The following is a 21,129-nucleotide window of genomic DNA, read 5'->3' as shown; positions in this document are numbered from 1 at the left end:
CAGTATTTTGCTGTCTGCATTTATCTAATATTAGTTTTCAACAAAACTGCAAATATAAGATTTAAACCCTCGTTTGATTAGGAAATACTAATTTCCTCATGGGATAAGCAACTAACCTTAAGACAGACTGACCAAGAAAATTATAGATTAGCTTCGCCGTCAACAGATAAAGGGGGAAATGAAGGGGAAATGATTTTTAATTCAATTAATCAGGAAGTATTTTTTCAACAGGTATTATCCTTCTTGGAATAAAGGGGTAGTCCAATGGATTATGAAATATTGTTCCCATAGATTTTTCTATGCATAATTATTCCTTTTGTAGTATATAATAAACTAGCAGCTACGCCTATAGAAGCCTTTAGGGGCACTTGATGGGAGAGGGAGGGAAGTCAACACTCCACCATTTTTAATATTTTTTTCTTCTAAGGGTGATTTTACTACAGTTAATGGAAGTACCCTCTCACAAAATAGTTATAAACCTTCCCAGGACCTTCCTAGGAGAAGCTACAGTATAAAGGAGAACCATATCGGTTCATCTGTTAGCAAGCTAGAGAATCAAACATTTTGTTACTTTTACACAAAAGGATAAGATAACAGAGATAAATTAATGGAATATGAATTAATGAAGATTTAAGAATTAGTAAATTTTAAATTAGAAAAGTATATCTAGTTTCCTGCAAATAACTTTCATTGACCTATCCCTTCGTGCCTTGTAAATCCCACAAGTTAAATCCTTTTGAGTTATTAAATCTCCTATTCAAAATTCAATTTAAAAATAAAAAGGATAATTTAATGAAATGCTGAAAAAGGTTTTGGAGGCAATACCTGCAATTTAATGTACAATACCATGCTTATAATTTTGAAAATGTTCGTTTAGGTCAGTGGATACGCAAGTTAAAAAAGTATGTTGTAGAAAAATAGCATAAAACCATCTTAAGACTTCTACAAAGCTCCAAAGAAAAGCACAATCCCATTAAACCTTGCAGTTAAAAGATCCTTTGCTATTAAAAGCCTTACTAATTAAACATTAACTTTCTCCTGATAATTTTTACTTAAATGGAAGACTTTTTTTTTATCTTTCATTAATATTTCCCTCTGTACACCGATATTCAAACAAATAACTTTAGTTTAGGCTTGCTTTAGACCTAGCGCCAAAAAGTTTTTGACTGTGGTTTTAAATTGACTTAATTTCGTTTCTCACAAGGACAACTTTTCAAAATCATAGCCTCTCTTTAAGTAATGCTATGATTGTAAGTCTATGCATCTTTTGTAGGGATTGATTGAAAACACCTGCAAAAAATGTATTTTTTGTATTCATTGATTCTTTAATCTATCATTTTTTTTAACAAAATGTTGTTAGCTTGTTATTGCTGCGCTACGTGTGCATTTAATCGTTCTTTTTTTTAAATTAAAACAGCGAGAGAAAAATTTTTTAAATTCAAAGGTCGTAATTCTATTGGCTCAGTGAAGTGGAGTGAACAGGGTTTTGCCTGGGGATGTGAACCCTTGAGGGGGTGAAAAAGGGGGAAGTCAGTTCTACTAAATTTGAATATTAAGGTTTCTTTAAAATATAAGATATGAATTGCGTAGGTAAATACGTGGTTAATTAAAAATTATAAACATATTACAAAGTTAGTCAATATTTCTTATTGTCCGTCCATCTACCATAACAGTTCATATGTAAGAAATCTGTAAGAACATAAAAAAAATAATTGTATTGACTATAAAAATAATAGGTAGGAAAGAGAGATAATGCCGGTTTAATCCTATTATATAAGTATTCAAATCTCCTTAATCACTGAACCGATTAAGTTCTTTATTGTATGGAGGCTTAACATAGGTCCCATGCTTGTTTTAGGCTATTTCATTTTAAAAAAAAATCATGTCTTGGTTAAGTTCTCAATTGTAAAGGAAGCTTGACATAGGACCCAGGTTGGTTTTTGACTATATATTACTGTAACCCCCTCCCATCTTCAATTAAATAGCCCCTTGGTGCTATGGGCATAGCTGCTAGTCACTATATAACACATGGATCTTATGTAAAAAATGTTTTTCAGTCCATTGCCCGGTCCCTGAATCCGTAGAAAAACCATAATTTGACAGAAATATAAAACCTCATGAATTCAATAAAAAACTAGACCAATAAATCTTGGAAGATTTCTAAGCTTGTAATATTGTTGTGATAACAGTATAATTTTCATCTTTGTAGGACTATAATCGCACTGTTACGCTGCTTGTGCTAGTTGTTCATAGGAAATATTTCTTAAAAGGCGTTACCGTTATGTGCGTAGCATCGCGAGTTATAGGATATTTATATGCATGTTAGACCTGCACTGTTTTCTCATTTCAGAAAAATACAAGGATGGCAATATGAAAATCAAGAAATATGACTTACTTAAAGGGGTAGTTTCACGAAATGCATTTGAACTTAATTTAGTGAACCGCATATTTTATCCTGGTTACCTGGTTAAATGGTTAAACTACATTTATATGGCATATATTTGAAAAAATTTCAATTTTCTACCACGTAGTTTTTAAAATATCAAGACTTGAAAATCGTCTTTTTAAATTGCATATATCACAAAAAGACAATTTTCAGGTCTTGATATTTTAATAACTACGTGGTAGAAAATTGAATTCATTTCAAATATATGCTATTTAAATGTAGTTTACCCCATTAACTAAGAAAAAATATGCGGTTCACTAAATTAAGTTCAAATGCATTTCGTGAAACTACCCCTTTACTTTATTGTTTAAGGAATCCTGCAGTACCTTTTTATGTCAATGTTAATAATACAATTTTTAAAACTAACTTTCTTTCTTTAAAGATAGTTTTTCTTTGATTTTCATGTCCCTACTAAAGAAAAAACTAGTTGACCTCTAACTTTTCAATCAGTCAAAAAGTAAAGATCCTGTAAAAGATAGCAGTGCCATAATATTTCATTTATTTGAAAGATCTGAAATTGTTTGTGATCGTGCATATAAAACTGTTAAAGATATCACTTCCTTTTTGTTTATTCTTCCTTCTAAATATGCATATATACAATTTTTATTTGGCTTACAGTCAGTCTTTTTTCACGTGTATAACAATTTAGTCCAACATTACCCAATCTAAATATTCTAATGTGATATATGGATTTATAATGGTACAGAAACTGTTTTTTATAACGTCTCGAATATTAACAATTTTTATGTAAATAAACATGTGTGGTATGCGGCAGCTCTGGACCATGCAGAAACCAAGACATTATAGTGATGCTACGCACCTAGCTAAATCCTGTTATTCTACAATTATAAAGCCACCTGAAAATATGTCAGATAACGGTACTGATTTCATCTCTCAGTTGTCCTGCAAATGGAGGGAGGGGTGTTACCCCTCCCTCTCCCATCTTAAGCACCGGAACCTTCCCCTTCAACCACCAAGTTATCAGCACCACCTCAACCCTGAGGATAAAGGATCTAAACCTGCCCTCATCTGATAGAATCACCCCCACACAGACTGTTGTTGTCACAAGTAATCATCAAACCTTCCCTCTTTAGTACCCAGACCTACCACTCAACCCCTCTATGCTTATCTACCTATTGTGCTGCTCCATGGGCTATCCTGCCTGCCCCAGACAGGGATAGCCATCTACCTAACCATTGCAATTATCCATGTTTTACTGTATGATTTATCTTTAACTATCTTTATTCCTAATCCATATGTATTTATATTATGGTTAACTGTATTCTTAATTCCCCCCACCCTTTCCAGGGATGGGGAATCATGATTGCCCAAACTGACTATTGTATATGTATTATAATGCTTTTATGTTATGATCATTTATTCCTATCCATGTAGTTATTGTTTGTTGTATATAGCTTTAGTATCCTTTAAACCTTCAATAAAGTGACAACTGAAATAGATGTGGATTCTTGTCTAGTGAATGCTAGAGAAGCGTAGCTTCTCTATAGTAAGGTGTCCACGTCTGTTCACACTGCCGTAGTCTTTATTCGAACTCTGGTGTCTGCCATCTACCCTAGGCGGATACCACAACTTTTGGTGACAGCTGTGTGAGATTACGGCGAACCACAAGTGTAGAGCAGACGCGCATCTGAGGCTAAGGTACTCCCAGCAGTGAAACTGGCAAAACTGACACAAGCAACCTGAAATTACCCACCCTGGACAGCAAGTCTAACTCTGCATCCGGCAGTTGTGGAAGTGAAACTTGACGAAGAACCGCGAGAAGCGCCGACATCTAACGGAGAATTGAGCGCTCAAAAGGCTGAAACAGGCCTGCGGACCGGCTGAAACAAGCCAAATAAGTGTAAACGGCTGAAAATAGGCCAATTTTACTGCAAGAGATAGCAGGATCCGAACCAGTGGCGCTAGCAGGATGGGACATTCCCTGCCGCCATCAGCTGGATTTGGATAAGCGGCGCTAGCAGGACGGGACATTCCCTGCCGCCGATAGGCTGAAACACGCCACATAGCTGCAAGTGGCGCTAGCAGGACGGGACATTCCCTGCCGCCGATAGGCTGAAACACGCCACATAGCTGCAAGCTGCGAGCCAACATACGAGTGTAGTGCACCAGAACAGAGAAAAACTACGTCAACTCCAAGTATCCTGAGAGGCTACAACGCAGCCACCCATCTAGAAAAACAGATATTAGGTCACATTGCAGGGATTACCACCCTGGTGTGATGGCTAAACAATAGATTTATGAGCAAAGCTTGGCAAACAAATTGTTGTGTTGTGATAAATCTAAAAATAGAACAGGCTTGGATTTATTGTGTATTGTGATAACAGCTAAAAATAGAACAGGGTTAGTAAACAAATCTGTTATGCAATTGTGATAAGGACAAAAATAGAAGCTAGATGTAATATAATAAAGACCCTGATATACAATCAAATCACCTCAAGCCTATAGCACAACAACAATACACCCCTTATTCCAAGGGAAAGGGAGGAGCCCCTCTCCATTGAAGGCAAATACAATCAGGGTGATATAATAGATAAGCCTAGGATTAAGAAGAAAAGGCACTATTACACCAGCACACAGTTACCCCCCTCCCTCACAGGGGGAACAGACGGAGTTACCCCCGTCCCCTCACTCGCTCCCCCCTACCCACACTAGACTAAGTCCGTCTGTAGTGTGGGGCTAGCGACCGGGAACACAAAGCGCCATTCACGGGTAGCGCAACAGAGTGCGGAAAATATCATAAGTTCAACGGACAAAGCGGACCAACGAGAGAGCGAGTTGAGGGACAAGTGCGCGTTTTATCTGTGTGCGCGGGTTGACGGTGCGTAAGCGCGCTGCACGGAAAGGAGATTTCACGCACACACACACACACACACACCCACACAGGAGAGGGGCCACTCTATAGCATACAACAGAGATATTTTTTTAGGAGAAAAAAACTTGCAAGCTCCTCCCTCCCTGTCTACAGTGTGATAAGGAAAACTAAACCAGTTCCTTGAACCCGCTCAGACCCTCAACATCTCCTAGCCCTGCCAACCCTACTTCAAAGCTGAGTGGTTAGTGAAACAAATATATGTATATATATAAATACCCAAGTGATAAATAATGTTGTTTTTTTTGTATCATGGGTACAAGCAAGTGAATACTAACCTCACCAAACAACACTGGTAACTGACCGAAAGTACGCCCACCCTGTGGACATAGCCTGACTTGCTGCCCCACACTGGGCAGTGGTGGTGTGTACCTGGACCATCGACCCTCATAGTTGTGAACTATATACAGAGGAAGCGTGATTTTTTTGGAGCAAGGAGGAAAAGCTAGCTAGCTCTGGGGATATTCCTATACACGTATATATATATATATGGGCGTGTAGCCATGTATATATATAGATAGCCTACCTATCCATATATCTACTAGCGGATACGCTCCTAGAGACATCTGTGGATGCCTAACATATTCCCTGTTACCTTTAAGCTAAGATCCGCTGGTTACCACAGAAATCAAGAGCTATACTGGAAAGGAGAACAACTCAGGCTCAACAGTTAAACAAGACGCTGGCACCAACAGACCAACCCCCTGCTACTTATCATGGGGGCGCGCCAGCCACAGAAACTCTTGAGCCAGGAGGACCGAGCCTACGGCTACGTGGACTACCACCCTAATTACACAGCTATAGTATTTATACTAGGGGTGAGCCGGCTCGAACCTCCTTGCGGCGCGGCTACTCTACTCTGCTTCTATATCTACAAGATACTACTTCTGTTATTACTTTGGCCTACTGTGTTGAGTACAGTGAACATCAAACACATGCCAGGTCACAGACCCCTGGTCCCTGAGATGCCCTTGTCTGGAAGGGTGACTGAATGTCCGCTGCACAGCTCCTGTTCAGTTGGTGCTCAACGCACGAGAAATAGCAATACTGGACTGGGGATTGCTGAACCTGTAGGTGTCCTCCTGGGGGTGTTGAACGATGCAACTGAGCCTAATGAGAAGGTGACAAGCTTCAGAGACTTAGTGGCCAGCCCCAAGATGGACACTACCACCAGAACTGAGACTCCAACGGGGCCCAGCCCTAGGGCCAGTACCACCTGTTTCTGGGGTGGAAAGGTCCTCCCTGGCGCTGGCCTCACCAAGCTGGAGGATGGGGAGCTGTCCCAGGGAAATAGGCTCTTCACCCGGATGCCCGACGCGTACCTGGGGGTGGGGGAGCCGCCACCCAAGCCTCCCTGGGAGCCCCCAGGCATGGAACGACTGGGGACCGGCCTAAGGATGGGGACTGGTGACCTGCTGCAGTGGAAGACTTTACCCAGCACGGAGGGAGCAGGGTTGACCAGCAGCAGTGAGGCTGTTCCCCCACACTCCAAGACCAGATGCCGCTACTCTGTTGAACCACTGCACATGTCCCAGCCAAGTTCCCCCATGCTGCTGAAGATGGAGGCCCACCAGGATGCAGAGCTCCAACCAGGGAAGTCAATAAGAAGGCCACCCCTTGCCAAAACCAGAACCACCGCAGGGGCTCCCCACCAGCAGCTGACGGAGCCTGGCAGGGACGCAATACCAGCTGGCAACTCTGGCCCAACTCAGGTGGCTACCAACAGTCTGCTGACAGTCCGGAATACAGTTCAGGCTACCATCAGTATGGCATCTTCTGGGCCTTGCTGGTCCACCTGTGGGTACCTGTCCACACACTGGCCACAGGTACCCCCCAGAGATCATAGCCCCCTTTCCGACTGGCACCATCAACGGCCTTTGCTACCAACCACCTGGCATACCCAGAGGCAGGATCCCTCATGTGGAGAAGCACCTGCAGAAGCTAAGGCCGAGGCTGGCCTCGCCACCCAGGGTAGGAGAGCCGCTGTTGGATGGAAGGAACCTGTGTGTATGGGGAGGAGGCTGAATGTAACCAAGGAGCCACCACAAGCAGCCCAGCACCGCCTGACCCCTAGTAGGGGAGACCCTGTTTGTCAGCTGGTGCCCCAACTGGAGGAGGAGAGACCTGGCAGGTTGATACACCCTGGGGAAGCCGGCCTGATGGGACCCAGCTGGACGAAGGGGCGCTGCCGCTCCAACGGCCACACAGCCGCCAAGTGTAGAACCGGTTGGGACCGGGCAATGAAGAAACACCAGGCCGCCCAACAACCTGCATGCAACCAGTCTGCCACCCAGGTCCACCTGGAGGGAGATGCCCAGCCGTCACCCCAACTAGCTGCCGCCGCTGGGGCCGCGGCTACCCAGGAGTCTGTGTCTCAGATTGGGACCATGGTGGCCAGGATCAACGTGCTGGGAGGAGCGGCTGAACCCAACCGGGTTGGCCTGGACCTCAGCCGCAACCACAGGGGACCGGTGTCCGTAACCCCTGTCACCCCCAGCAAGAGCCGAGGGGCGCTACCCAGCGCCACCGGGACGGTGTACGAGGAGGCCCTGGCGGCCGCCGAGTGGGAGAGGCAAGAGGCGCTAGCCAGCGAGTCTGAGTCGATGTATGGGACGCCAACCGGCGTCGCCACCTGGAAGGAACGAGAGGTGCTTCCCTGCACCACCAAGCTGATGTCTGGGGCGACAACCGTCGCCGCCACCTGTGAAGACTGGGGGGTGCTATCCAGCGCCCCACGCTGGTGCCTGGGGCGACAACCGTCGCCGCCACCGAGAGACCTGGACCCCTGTGAAGACTGGGGGGTGCTATCCAGCGCCCCCACACTGGTGCCTGGGGCGACAACCGTCGCCGCCACCGAGATACCTGGACCCCGGAATGAGCCCGCAGCCCCAGAGGAAGGGGTGACACCCGTCACCCCCAGCCAGCCAGAGCCCCCAGCCAGCAGGGAGAGTCCAGCTGTCCCTCACCCTCAACTGCATCCAGCTGTCTACCTCCCTCAACCGAGCCAGGGTAATTGTATTGCACTGGTGTACCAGGAAGTTTGGGCTGGGCCAAACTTGCCTGCGCCCCCTGCATCTGCCCCAGGAGCCAGGGTTTCAGCCATTACCAGCCAAACTGAAGAAGCTTTGACCGCTGCCTGGGGAGTAACACAACTAGATGCGCCAAGTGCCGAGCCTAACCATAGAAGTAGGGGATCCCCAACAATTATGTCTACCCAAGATGGAGACAATGTGCCTGGACCCCTTAAGGCTAGGGGAGGAAATCCGGAGCCTTGTGCCTCCAGTCCACCAGCAGCAGTGTCCGTGGATGGGCCTGTCTCCCAGCCAACTAGAGCGGAGCCACCCTTGCAGATCCAAGACAGCCCCCGGCATAAAGGATGGACTGTTACCTTTCCCTACCCCGCAGGTCGGACTGCCATGCACCACCCTGCCAATGTCCAGAATGAGCCTGAAGGAGGCAACGCTCCTACAGTATGGCAACCACCACCTGCCCGCGTTGACAGAGACCCTGGAAGCCGAATGAACCTGACCAGCCCCGAGGGCGAAGAAACTGCGCCTGCATCCAGTAGCCAGCCTGCCAGCAGCAAGGTGACCAACACGATGGAGACCGCCAGCCCAGTGGAGAAACCTGAAGAGGTGTATACCAGGCGGCTGTTGGTCCAATCCCCCTCATGTGCTGTGCCACCCCTGGAGGTTGCCAGGGTGGCCTCAGAGGTACACATCCAACGGCCAGAATACCCAACAGGACCAGCTACTCCAGCAGATATAGCCGATTCCGTTAGACCTGGGGAGGGCTGGAGTCCACCACCGTCCAGCAACTGGTATCCTGGCGGACCCATTCCACAAGGACAACAAACTGAAGGCCGCAACCACTGTCGGAAGTCTGGCGGTGCAGACAACCCCTCCAGCCTTCCGAGGGGAGAGTTGTGGTATGCGGCAGCTCTGGACCATGCAGAAACCAAGACATTATAGTGATGCTACGCACCTAGCTAAATCCTGTTATTCTACAATTATAAAGCCACCTGAAAATATGTCAGATAACGGTACTGATTTCATCTCTCAGTTGTCCTGCAAATGGAGGGAGGGGTGTTACCCCTCCCTCTCCCATCTTAAGCACCGGAACCTTCCCCTTCAACCACCAAGTTATCAGCACCACCTCAACCCTGAGGATAAAGGATCTAAACCTGCCCTCATCTGATAGAATCACCCCCACACAGACTGTTGTTGTCACAAGTAATCATCAAACCTTCCCTCTTTAGTACCCAGACCTACCACTCAACCCCTCTATGCTTATCTACCTATTGTGCTGCTCCATGGGCTATCCTGCCTGCCCCAGACAGGGATAGCCATCTACCTAACCATTGCAATTATCCATGTTTTACTGTATGATTTATCTTTAACTATCTTTATTCCTAATCCATATGTATTTATATTATGGTTAACTGTATTCTTAATTCCCCCCACCCTTTCCAGGGATGGGGAATCATGATTGCCCAAACTGACTATTGTATATGTATTATAATGCTTTTATGTTATGATCATTTATTCCTATCCATGTAGTTATTGTTTGTTGTATATAGCTTTAGTATCCTTTAAACCTTCAATAAAGTGACAACTGAAATAGATGTGGATTCTTGTCTAGTGAATGCTAGAGAAGCGTAGCTTCTCTATAGTAAGGTGTCCACGTCTGTTCACACTGCCGTAGTCTTTATTCGAACTCTGGTGTCTGCCATCTACCCTAGGCGGATACCACACATGCGTTAAAAATGCCAGGAGTGGGCGATGAATTTGGACTTTTTGGGTGCGCAGCTAATCTATAATTAGAGTATATCCGTCTGTCCGTATGTACTTCTGACTTTAGAATAATAACTGGGTTGAATATTACAGTGCTCGTAGATGCCTAGCATCTCTATAATGTAAGTTTTATGGTATTTTTGAAGTTTCCCTCACATAAAATCCCTTTTTTATGCTTGTCCTAAGTTAGGTTAGGCTAGATGAGCCCCACAGGGCTAGAGCCAACCGTTATGACTTAAAATATGTTTTGATTTAAACATTTTAAAAAAAAAGTAGAGTGGGCTCAGGTTTTGATTGTCTATTTATAGTTATAATTAAAAGCATCAAATTTTTCAACACACTATATATTTTTTTAGGATTTTTACAACATTATATTATTGCACAACCTAAGAATTGTTGTCCTAAATGTAACTGTAAAATGAGCCACGACATTCCCTCTTCTTGTACTATAATTGTCAGGCGTCTGATATAGCAGCTGTAGACACAATTCTGCACCTTATATAAAGAAATTGCACGAATGATTTTAAAATTCTTTTATATCATGCACAATTGTGCTTTATGAAAAGGTCTTTTAAAGGATAAACTAGCTTTGGGGGATTTTTGTAAGCTAAGTACAATGATTTGTTTTTTAGCACATCTTTTTTATAATTAGGATTTTTCAAAGAGGGGGAGGGGATATTGGACTGTAAGTTATATTATTACCTAAAGTTTTATTATACACGTTATCTTGTTCATTAGATAAAATACTTTTTAACCAATAAATTTAATCTACAATATGGATACTTATGTTTATCATCATTGGGGATGTATATTTACATATTGGATGTATTCATCCTTCATTGTCAGTTATTACTTTCTTATTTATCTACGATTCAAAAACAAGTGTAAACATAATAATCTAGAAATTTGATTTAAAATCCTATTTTTTTTTCAGGGAAGCTTTATTTTAATTCCTTTTATTTTTTTCGAATACGAAGGAGAACCCCTCTGCCCTCCTCCATCCCACCCCAAAAAAGTACTGTATCCTAAGATTTATCAAATTTATGTAAGAGCGGATAAAAAGGAGAGGGGTAGATATTCTATTAATGAAATCAGATAATGTTGATACGGCGTTAAAAATAAAACTACGTTAAAGGTTTGTTTTTCTTTATTGATATGAATTGCAGCATGCAGCTGAAGAACAAAATTATGTTAAGTTTTTTTTTAAATGTGTTATTTTTTAATCAGCAGACTTATTTATTATGCTTAAGGGTTAAGTAAAGAAATTTCAAGGTATGCCCCACATGGTTTTAAGTATATCCCTCCCCATCCCCAGAGCGGATGCCCAATATACAGTAATTACCCCCTAAAAAAGTTCCTTTTTTACCCCACACCCCACCACCCCCTCCTTCTTATTCTTTCCTTTGAGCTTAAAGTCATGCATATGACTTGCTATAGATAAGAAGATTGGTAAATGATTATAAAAGATTGTCTTAAAAAGACATTTAAAAAAAAATCTGCTGTAATATAAATGAGCAACCTACTTTTAACAAGTAAAAAAGGAAATTTAAAAAAAAGAGGATTCTATTTGTGAAGATTTCTCTTTATAAAATAGCTTAAAACTCGTTTAGGACCAACTCAATTTGCAAATCCCTAAACTTTGATACATTTTGTTACCACAAAATTAGTTTAAACGTGTGCAGGCAAACAGGTATTGGGCCTTTGGTAATAGATTAATCTTGATTACACCTCATGTTTATATAGGCTAAATACTGCCTCAAAAGTATTGGGTTGTGGGGGAAGTAATTAAACTACAATTTAATAAAAATTAAACAAACATTAATACAATGAAATTAAATTAGCAAAACAAAAGTTTATTTCAAAATGATGTTGCCTGAGATTTAATTTGTACGTTCTTTCATGCCACCTTCATTATTCATTCTAGATTTACTTATTCTTTTTCTACTTCATTACATTTTTTACAACCTTTCCTTTATCGCATAGCTCTAATAATTTTGACACTGGAGTAAAGTCTATTACAAAAATCGATAAACATTCCCCTTCGCTCACTTTTAACTTTCAAAAACATTTTTTTGGGCTCTAGTTGGTTAGATCTTACATAAACTTACGCAACTTAATACTAGCAAATAAAACACATTTTTTCTCAAACTATTTGTTTTATTTTCATTTTCTTTTGAACAAAATTGTTCTTTCCATGCACTGTTATAAAATTATAAATTTTTTTTTTAAAAATCTTAAAAGGAAATTAGGTTTGAGGGGTTAAAACGATAAACCTAACTTTTATAGCCCGAAATAATCCTCCATATAAACTAAAGATATTTAATAGCAGGTATTGTCATATAGAAAGTTCGGGTATAGTCCATATCGTGACAGCGCCTCTTAAGGGGCGTTTCGTCGTATTTTCACAGTGGGTTTTGATAGGTCATTTTAGGTTAATTTAGGTTAGGTGATTGCCCCGCAAGGTTAGGCAATTGGCCCCGCAGGGTTAGAGACTCCCGCAGAGGCTAGAAATATGGGAAAAGCTACTTTGAAAATACGACAAAACGCCCCTTAAGAGGCGTTGCGACGAAAGGGACTATACCCGGACTTTCTATCTCAACCTTAGTAGCACTACGAATTCAATCTGTAAATCTACCCAGAAAGAAATCACTGATTTTCTTTCAACAAAAAAAGGTATCTTTCCCTTTGTCAAACTTTTAATCTATTATTTTTCGGTGCTTCGCTACTTATGGATGTTGTCATCCTTGTTTTTATGGCTTAATGCAATATAATTAGAGGTTCATAAAAATAAACTTTTAATTCAAAAATTGCACGATATACGCAAAAAACTTGCTAAACTTTTGTGCTGTTCTTGTATCAATATAGGTCATTATTAGAATTACGTTTCATTGTCCAGAAGAAGAAATTACTATAATTTTTTAAAAATCCGTCAACACAATGAAAGAAAATTATTTTATGTAATTAATTTTAATTTAGAGATGAACTTATGGCCAAGATAATCTAATTATAGGAAAGCTATGCTACATTAAGGCAGGGAGTGAAGGGACATTGGACTGTAAATTACAGTGGTATCCAAAGATTTAAAACCACATAATCTTATTCGTTTGATTTATAAAACTTTTTTTGAATTTTAAATTGGCTGGTTCCAAACCAGAAGTATCAAAACTTCTCAAGAAATAATTTTAATCTACAGAAGGGGTAATTTTGTTTATTATGACTGGGGATATATATCAATTTTATAACTGCAGGGTCCTACAAATAAAATTAATTTTGGGATATAAGAAACTTGAACGGCCAAATAGAAAAACATCGTCTAACAATAATATTAGATCGTTGATAATAAAAAAAAACATATCGAAGGTAAGAGGGGGGGGGGGGGGTAGTTAATTTGTCTTCTAAAGTCTTATCGCGGTGTTTATTATGAGACTATGCTGTCAACACAAGCGAACACAAAATAAAAGTTGATAAAAATCGACAAATCGCAGTAGAGTTACAGCTAATGCCAGCTGTTTATGTAAATGTAACGTTAGTGTTACTTAAGACACAAGGAACAGCGCATAAAAAAGATTGATTACAGGATATTCAACTAGAAAGACAATCCCAGTCAAACTTTTATGTCAACATTTATATATAGTTGTACTGCCATCACATTTTCGTCGATTTTATTTCAGTCATGGCCACTTCTATTTCATATTTAGTCAAAATAATATCATTTAAATAATTGAAATAAATACTTTATGCTTGGGATCTAAAAGGATAAGTCAAAGGCCGATAAATTGATGTACATCCCCAATGATGTCACACAATATTACCCCTTCTGTGGATTAAAATTAGTGGTTGAAACGTGAAAATGTGAATTATTCACGTACCTCTAATTCCTATAGATGCTTGGATATTTTATGGGAGGGGGGGAGGAAAATGAAATTGATTATGAAAGTGTTTTTAACTCTTGTGGGACTATAACCTTTACATAACAAAACTTAAAATAAGTACAAAATACTCTTTTTCTCTCTAAAAGTGTGTTTCTGGTACATTTACAGTTGAAGGGAAACTGCCCTCTGAACAATTATTGATAATTTAATAAAATTGTTTCTTTCCGGTAAATATTAACAACATTAAAGGATTCCAAGAAAAACGGAAAATCGCCCAGAAACATTTTGTCATATGTACTTAATTTTATCCATGGAGGGAGGGGACACTAACTTTTGATTAAACTTGTACCCAAAGTTTAGAAATAACGTTTTCTTATTCGTTGTTATTAAAACTTTAAGTACTTTCATTAAATTTTGATTGAATGGTTCATTTAGTTGAGTGTCTTTTCGATCCGGTCAAAAGTTTTAATCTACAGAAGGGGTAATTTTGTTTAACATCATAGGGGGTGTACATCAATTTATTGTCAATTATCTTATCACTTTAGATCCCTAACGTTATATCAGCATGTTTGCAAAGACACAAAAACTTATAAATTGGGGGGGGGGGGGGTGGACGGGGTGTCTATAATGATGAGAGGTAAGTGGATAGATAATTTGTGCAGTTGTAATAATATAAGGTTGTATATTGAAAAAATTTTAAATATTGGAGGATGTTTAAATATTTTGTTTTATTTGAAAATTTTAGAGGCATTTTCAAAATTAACTTTATCAATTACATCCTTTTATTCATTAAAACTAAACATTTTTTACTCTTTTAGCAAAAATTTTGCTGAAGATAAGCCTTAGATACAAAAAATATTGCTGTTTACGACGACAAGTGTATATAACCTTTCAACAGACCAAACATAAGACTTATAGCGTAGCCTCTCTACATTATAAAAGTTGATTATTGCATTGTATCATAGACAGCTTTCCGCGGATAATAAAATCAATAATGCAAGATTAGAGGCCAAAGGCCCGGACCAACAAAATAGGTTTTTATTCTATGATTTTAATCTCATTATTTATTTCAGTATGGCTTAGAACCGGTTTTAATCCAGAGGAAAGGAATCGGATTCGAAACCATACTGTAGCCAGTCTTCTTACCTAGGGAAAGGGCGGGGAAGGCGGTTCTGGACATTTTTCCAAGCAGGATTCACTCTGAAATTAAATTAAACAATGATTGATTATAAATTATCAAAAACATTGAAAACGAAATAAACACAAAAAATGCTTTATATGAAACTTTTCAAATTCTATTATTTTTTTTCTTCATGTGATTAAAAGTTCTTTAAACAAGTAGACTTAGGTAAAGAAGGTGTATCAACTTTTTTTTATAGCTAGCCGGTTCTTTTAGTAAGTAGTAGATGTAAAATTTTTCATAGAATTCAGATATGCAATCGGTTTTTTTTGTAGACCTCTTATTTTTTGAGTAATTTAAGTTTTTTAAAATAATAATTAAGTCGGTTTTAAGGTACTAAAACGCAACAAAATAAAAGAAGAAAATGGCCAGTAAGAACAAAAATAGTAAGATCTTTAATTTGACACCTTATTTTTAAAATTCTGTTGAGTAATTATTGAAAAAATCTATTTTTTTAACCTCGGTTTAATAAAAACTTTAGACCTAAATATTTTCTCAAACAGATATAAAAAACATGGGTTCATATATACCTTTAGAATCAGAAAAATATTACAAATCCATTGTAAGCAAAATTGAAAAAAAGTAACAAAATTAAAAATTAAACAAATGGCCAATTGTATTTTTTGTTCAGGCAACACTATCGTCTTCCCTTTTTTACCCCCTCTTTACCCCCTTCCCATTTTTATACTCAATTCAAGAATTAAGACGTTGCCTGTACAATATAATATGATATTTTCATATAATTCCTTTTATTGTAGTTTATATACTATATTGTAAACTTTTTTTTCAATTTCAATGAACCCATATTTTTTTACCTGTGAAATAATAAAATTAAGTTAAAAGTTTTTATTCTCGTGGGTTTAAAAAAATCGATTTTTTCAATAATTACCTGACAGAATTGAAAAATAAGGTGTCAAATTAAAGATCTTACTATTTTTGATCATAATGGCCATTTTCTTTCTTTTTTTTGTTGCATTTTAGTACCTTAAAATCGACTTAATTTTTTTTTTTAAAACTTAAATTACTTTAAAAATAAAAGGTCTACAAAAAAACCGATTGCATATCTGAATTCTATGAAAAATTTTACATCTACTACTTACTAAAAGAACCGGCTAGCTATAAAAAAAAAGTTGATACACCTTCTTTGTATGAAAAGTTTCATATAAAGTAATAAGCCAATCACAAAACACAATATAAATACAAAATATACAAAAACATAAATTTAAAGAGGAATATATATAGAATTAACTTAAGACACATATTCAATTAAAAAGATGGTAGACTATAATAAAAACAACTAAAATTTTGGTAGATTAATTCTCTTTTTTTATTATCCTATTCCTATTCTTTTAGCTAAACAATGTTGCATCTCTAAATAAATCTGTGATGACTTTCAGATTAATAAGGATTTTAAGAATATAAACGATAAATGGTATGATAGCCGCATTTTTGCTGCCAGGGAATTTAAGGGATAAGACAATGGACGAAAAATTGATATAGACCCCAAAAAATACTCAATCTGTAGATTAAGATTATTGGTGGAAAAGTTAAGACAATTTATAATCTAACTAAAGTACCCTAAGCTTTTAAGACAACAAATTAGTGATCTGTTTCATAAAACTTTGGGGACTCTCTTGATAAAGTGTAGCTGCTACTAAAACAATGGATGATCGGCAGCTGCAATAACTCGCCGCATAAAAACGTATAAAACAAAAGCCAGCTGCATTTTTTTTTGCCTGAACCGTCAAGTCTACAACCGCTCGCAGCAAGTGGCCCAAAAAATGAGCATCTACTAATCCCTGCAAAAAATGTTTTATTACTTTATAATTATCTAAATAGAATATAAAATTTTTCTAAGGTCACAGCGCTTCTATGTAAAATCGTGAAAATATAATTAATTTAGGGAAAAAAGGGAGGGACATGTCAATGAAAGAAAAATATTTCAAAATAATCAAAGTTAGGGGGGAAAACTCTGGTAGCTGATTTATAATTAGCTAGTTTGACACACTTTGCATAGGAAGAAAATATATTTTCAAAGTTCTACATCTTATTATATAATAGGATATTGCAATAGTTATCATTAAGAAACTAATATTTGAGCCATGCCAAAGTTGGACACAGAATATATACTCTTTTTCCCTGAGTAAATAATCGTGAGTTAAAAAGGTAATTGTTTGTTAGCTTACATGCATAGCGAAGCTACTCATTACAAATCCCCTTCTGTCCGTCAGAATGCTACAGTGAAATAACGATTTTCTCGGTTGCTATCAAAGATAGATGTCAGAAACTAAGCAGAAGTTATTTTTTTTCGGGACCTAAATCTATGCCCTAACCCTGCAGCATTACTTTTTACCCAATATGACCTAACCAAACCTAACATAAAGTAATAAATAAATAAAAAATATTCTATTTATATTCTATGCTCAACAAGACCCTTTGAGGGAAACCGCCATTTGTTTTTTAATAATACAAAATCATCAAATTACCAAATCTTTGTCTGAAGCATTTTTGAGTTTAATAAATAATCAATTTTTGACATTATCTTTAGATCTTTTTAAAGTCAAACAAGGACAATAAGGTCCGTAGCCATGAGCAGCGAAGCAAATAAATATTAGATAAAATATGTAGAATATTAAATTGTTATACAGAAGTAATATAAGCTTATGATTTAGAACGTTACTAAACTGGTTGAGTTCTTTCTTTTAAATGAAAGCTTCGCCTAGGTCTTTGGATGGGCTTGGGCTATTTTTTAAGATTGAATTCTTGGTATGGTTTAAGGCTATTTTTATGCTTTGATACAGATATAAGAAAAGTTTTTAGGCATGTTTAGAAAGGGTAAAGTTGAATGTGTGTGTGTGTCATAATAAAAAATTAGTTTTTGAATGTCTTTAAGTGACACACAGACGTACGGACATCCCCGCATTATAAAGACGTTGCACTTCTGAAAAATCCATTAACCGAAATTGGAAACTTGTGTTCAATAACGTTTTAATGATTATTTGTAACCAAAAATGTTAGAAGGTTAACACTGGCGCACCGTTAGGGGGGGCAAGATGATTAATTACAGGAGTTATAATTTGTAATTATAGACATATCATACACATGGATTTTATACAATTTCAAATTTTTTAAAACAAAAACAAGGATAATTATTGTACAGGAGAGCTATTACAAACTCTGGTGGAATAAGAATTATCAATATATCACCAAATGCAGGGGTGAGGGGGGGGGAGCTAGGTTAGAAGGGGACATTGAATTACAGGGAGGGATGGGACGTTGGGCTCTTTATTACACTTTTTCCTAAAGTTTTATAAAAACGTTTTCTTATTTGTTGGCTTAGCAGCTTTGCAGACATTTATTAAATTTTGATTGGTTTGTTCATTACGTTCTGTGCCCACATGTTTCAACCACAAATTTTAAGTGGTAATTTTGTGTAGCACCATTGCATTGGGGATGCATAGCAATTTATCGTCCATTGTCTTAATTAGTTATAGCCTTCAATCATATGACATAAAAATCTCCTTTGATCTACATTAAAAAAAAAAAATCAGAGTAGTTACGCTATAAATGAAGATTCATAATTAGCTCCAATTATAAAATTCACAGTTTTTAAAACATTCATGTAATAATACAACAATACAGTCTACTTTTGTAGGGGCGTGCGCGCAGTAGGGGGTTTATCCACAACTCCTACAAGCCCCTACAGCCTTCCGCAACTTTAAGAGTCTACACCCCACTTATACAACCCCCTAAAACAGCCAAGGGGGGTGTATAAGAGACACCCATAAATCTCACAACTTCTAAATCTACAACCCTCTAGATTTTGAGTTAAGGGTGGGGGGGGGGGGGGGGTGGCAAAACCCTGTACACGCAATTGTTTAGAATATAGTTTAAAACAGTTTAATAAATCGTTAATAAGACAAAATGTATTATTTTTCGCATATTTTAGTTCCAAGCATGCTGTAATAATTATCAATATGGTATTAACACATCAATCATTAAACATTAATTCCTTGTCCTTTTACTGTATAAATGATAAAAAAAACAATCAAATTTGTTAAAATGTCCATAAAGTAAGAATTGAAAACCCGCTGTTTCGATGTAAATTTAAATCTATAAATCAAAATTACATGTTAAATATGGCAATGATTATGTGTTTATTTTGACTAATATCATGCCCATAAAAATGTTATTTTTAATATTTTTTTGTTGGTACTTCCTGTATTGAAACATTCATAAAAAGTACATTTACCTCAGATTTAAAAAGAATAGTAAACTGTAATACTGTCTTTTTAGCGTGAAAATATGTTAGGCGCATGACATCAAAAGCTAGAGAAGTTTATTTTAATGATCAATACCATGTAAGCAGTTTCTTATCTAAGTTTAGTTTGAATACTAGAAAATTTAACTGTTTCCCTTAAAGTACTAGACGAGCATAAACCCTCCCCTTATCTTTAAATGAATTAAAAATTAGGGGCTGGGGGTTTCTTATTTCTTTTACATGAGGTATAGAAAAAATATTTTCTTCTGTTGTTTTAAATTCATTAAAAAAAGTAAAGAGAGTGGGTTTGCAGCGCTCGATATGCACTTTGAGGGAAAGCACCGACTATAGATTGGATTGTGTATAAAAAAACGCCACTCCCTGTTAGCCTGTATGTATTCTTATTGACCATTGAGAATAAGAATGGCTGCATAGTTGATTTTATCAAAACAATAGTGATGTGTCCTTTTTTAACGCCTTGGCCAGCCTTGGTCAAGGAAAAACAAGGATGTCAACGTACAAAAACATTTGAAGAAAGTTTTTCAACCAATAAAAATAAAATTTGAATATTTCTGGTGTTTCTTTTACAAGTTACTTAAGATCTGTTAAACGGATAAGCTTCCCCCATCCCCCCTTTTCTCCATAAAATATTCAGAAGATATGAAAAGAAACAGACAAAGATTTATAGTTTTTAGAAAATCTGTTGCATTTGAAAAAAACATTCAAATTAAGTAACATCGTAATTCGTATTTTTAAAACTTGGATTAGAGTCAGGGAAACATTGTTTTATAATCCGCGTGTTGCGTGTCTTAAAAACTTTATCAAATGAAAGAAAAAGTGGTTAATGACTAAATACAAAAGGAAGAATTCTTTTTTAAAAAGTGACCAGGCCTTTTTAAAAACCCATTGTTATTTACACTCTAAAAAATTGTTTGTTATAATGCAACCACATTATAATAAAGCAACTAAAACAAACATGGCTACTTTTGTTATTTGTTATTTGTAGATTTGCTTTGTTTTGACAAAAAATTAAATAAAACAAATATTAATCAAGAAGTTTTAAAAAATTATTTTATTTTTTTAGAGTGAATTGCATTATTAGGAAGAAAGAAAAAGATGGGTATGCCCTTTTATTTGGATAAAGGGACAGCCACTTATGTAAAAATTAAGTGACATTCATCAGACAAACAAATATTTGATTGCCTAATATAAATAAAGGCCTATGTTTTTATTTAAGAAATTATATAAAAGTAATAAACTAGAGCATGATACAAAAAGTTATTTTAAGGTTTGGCAAACCTTACATCTTGGTGTTTTATCTTCTCTATACATTTCCACACCAGAATTAGAAAATAGATCTAATTTCAAAAATGTATCAAAAAAGATGTATAATGTCAATGTTTCCAAAGAGCTTATGAGACTAATCTGCGTAATTATAATCTAAGTAGTTTATACATCTCCTAAACAAGTATTGTTGAATTAGGAGATAGTTATCCCTAACTTTTATATGACTCCAACTATTATTTGTCATGCATCTGATAAAGCAGCAGCTGCTTCTATTTATCTATCCCTAGATCCAAGCAAAAATGCTTAATTCCTTTTTCCTTTCATTCTATCCTTAATCTTATCTTCTTAAGGAAACAAATACTGATAAACAATCCAAACTAAGGACGCTTACGTCTAATAG

The 21,129-nt window shown here is 37.5% G+C and overlaps 1 protein-coding gene across 1 annotated transcript in view; it reads right to left on the bottom strand.

Moving 5' to 3' along the window:
- LOC145303937 (uncharacterized) overlaps positions 1-15,234 on the bottom strand; it is a 54,587-nt gene extending 39,353 nt beyond the window's left edge. The window contains exon 1 of the mRNA XM_080145602.1: positions 15,148-15,234. Coding sequence (XP_080001728.1) covers positions 15,148-15,181 — 34 coding nt within the window. The 5' untranslated portion in view covers positions 15,182-15,234. The remainder of the gene's footprint in view (positions 1-15,147) is intronic.
- Between the last annotated feature and the right edge of the window lie 5,895 nt (positions 15,235-21,129).

The sequence above is a fragment of the Acartia tonsa genome, chromosome 13 (genome assembly GCF_053477335.1).
Source record: "Acartia tonsa isolate MP-2025a chromosome 13, ASM5347733v1, whole genome shotgun sequence".
In the NCBI taxonomy this organism is placed as follows: Eukaryota; Metazoa; Arthropoda; class Copepoda; order Calanoida; family Acartiidae; genus Acartia; species Acartia tonsa.
The sequence above is the reverse complement of the archived record's forward strand: the minus strand, read 5'-3'. Positions and strand labels throughout refer to the sequence as shown.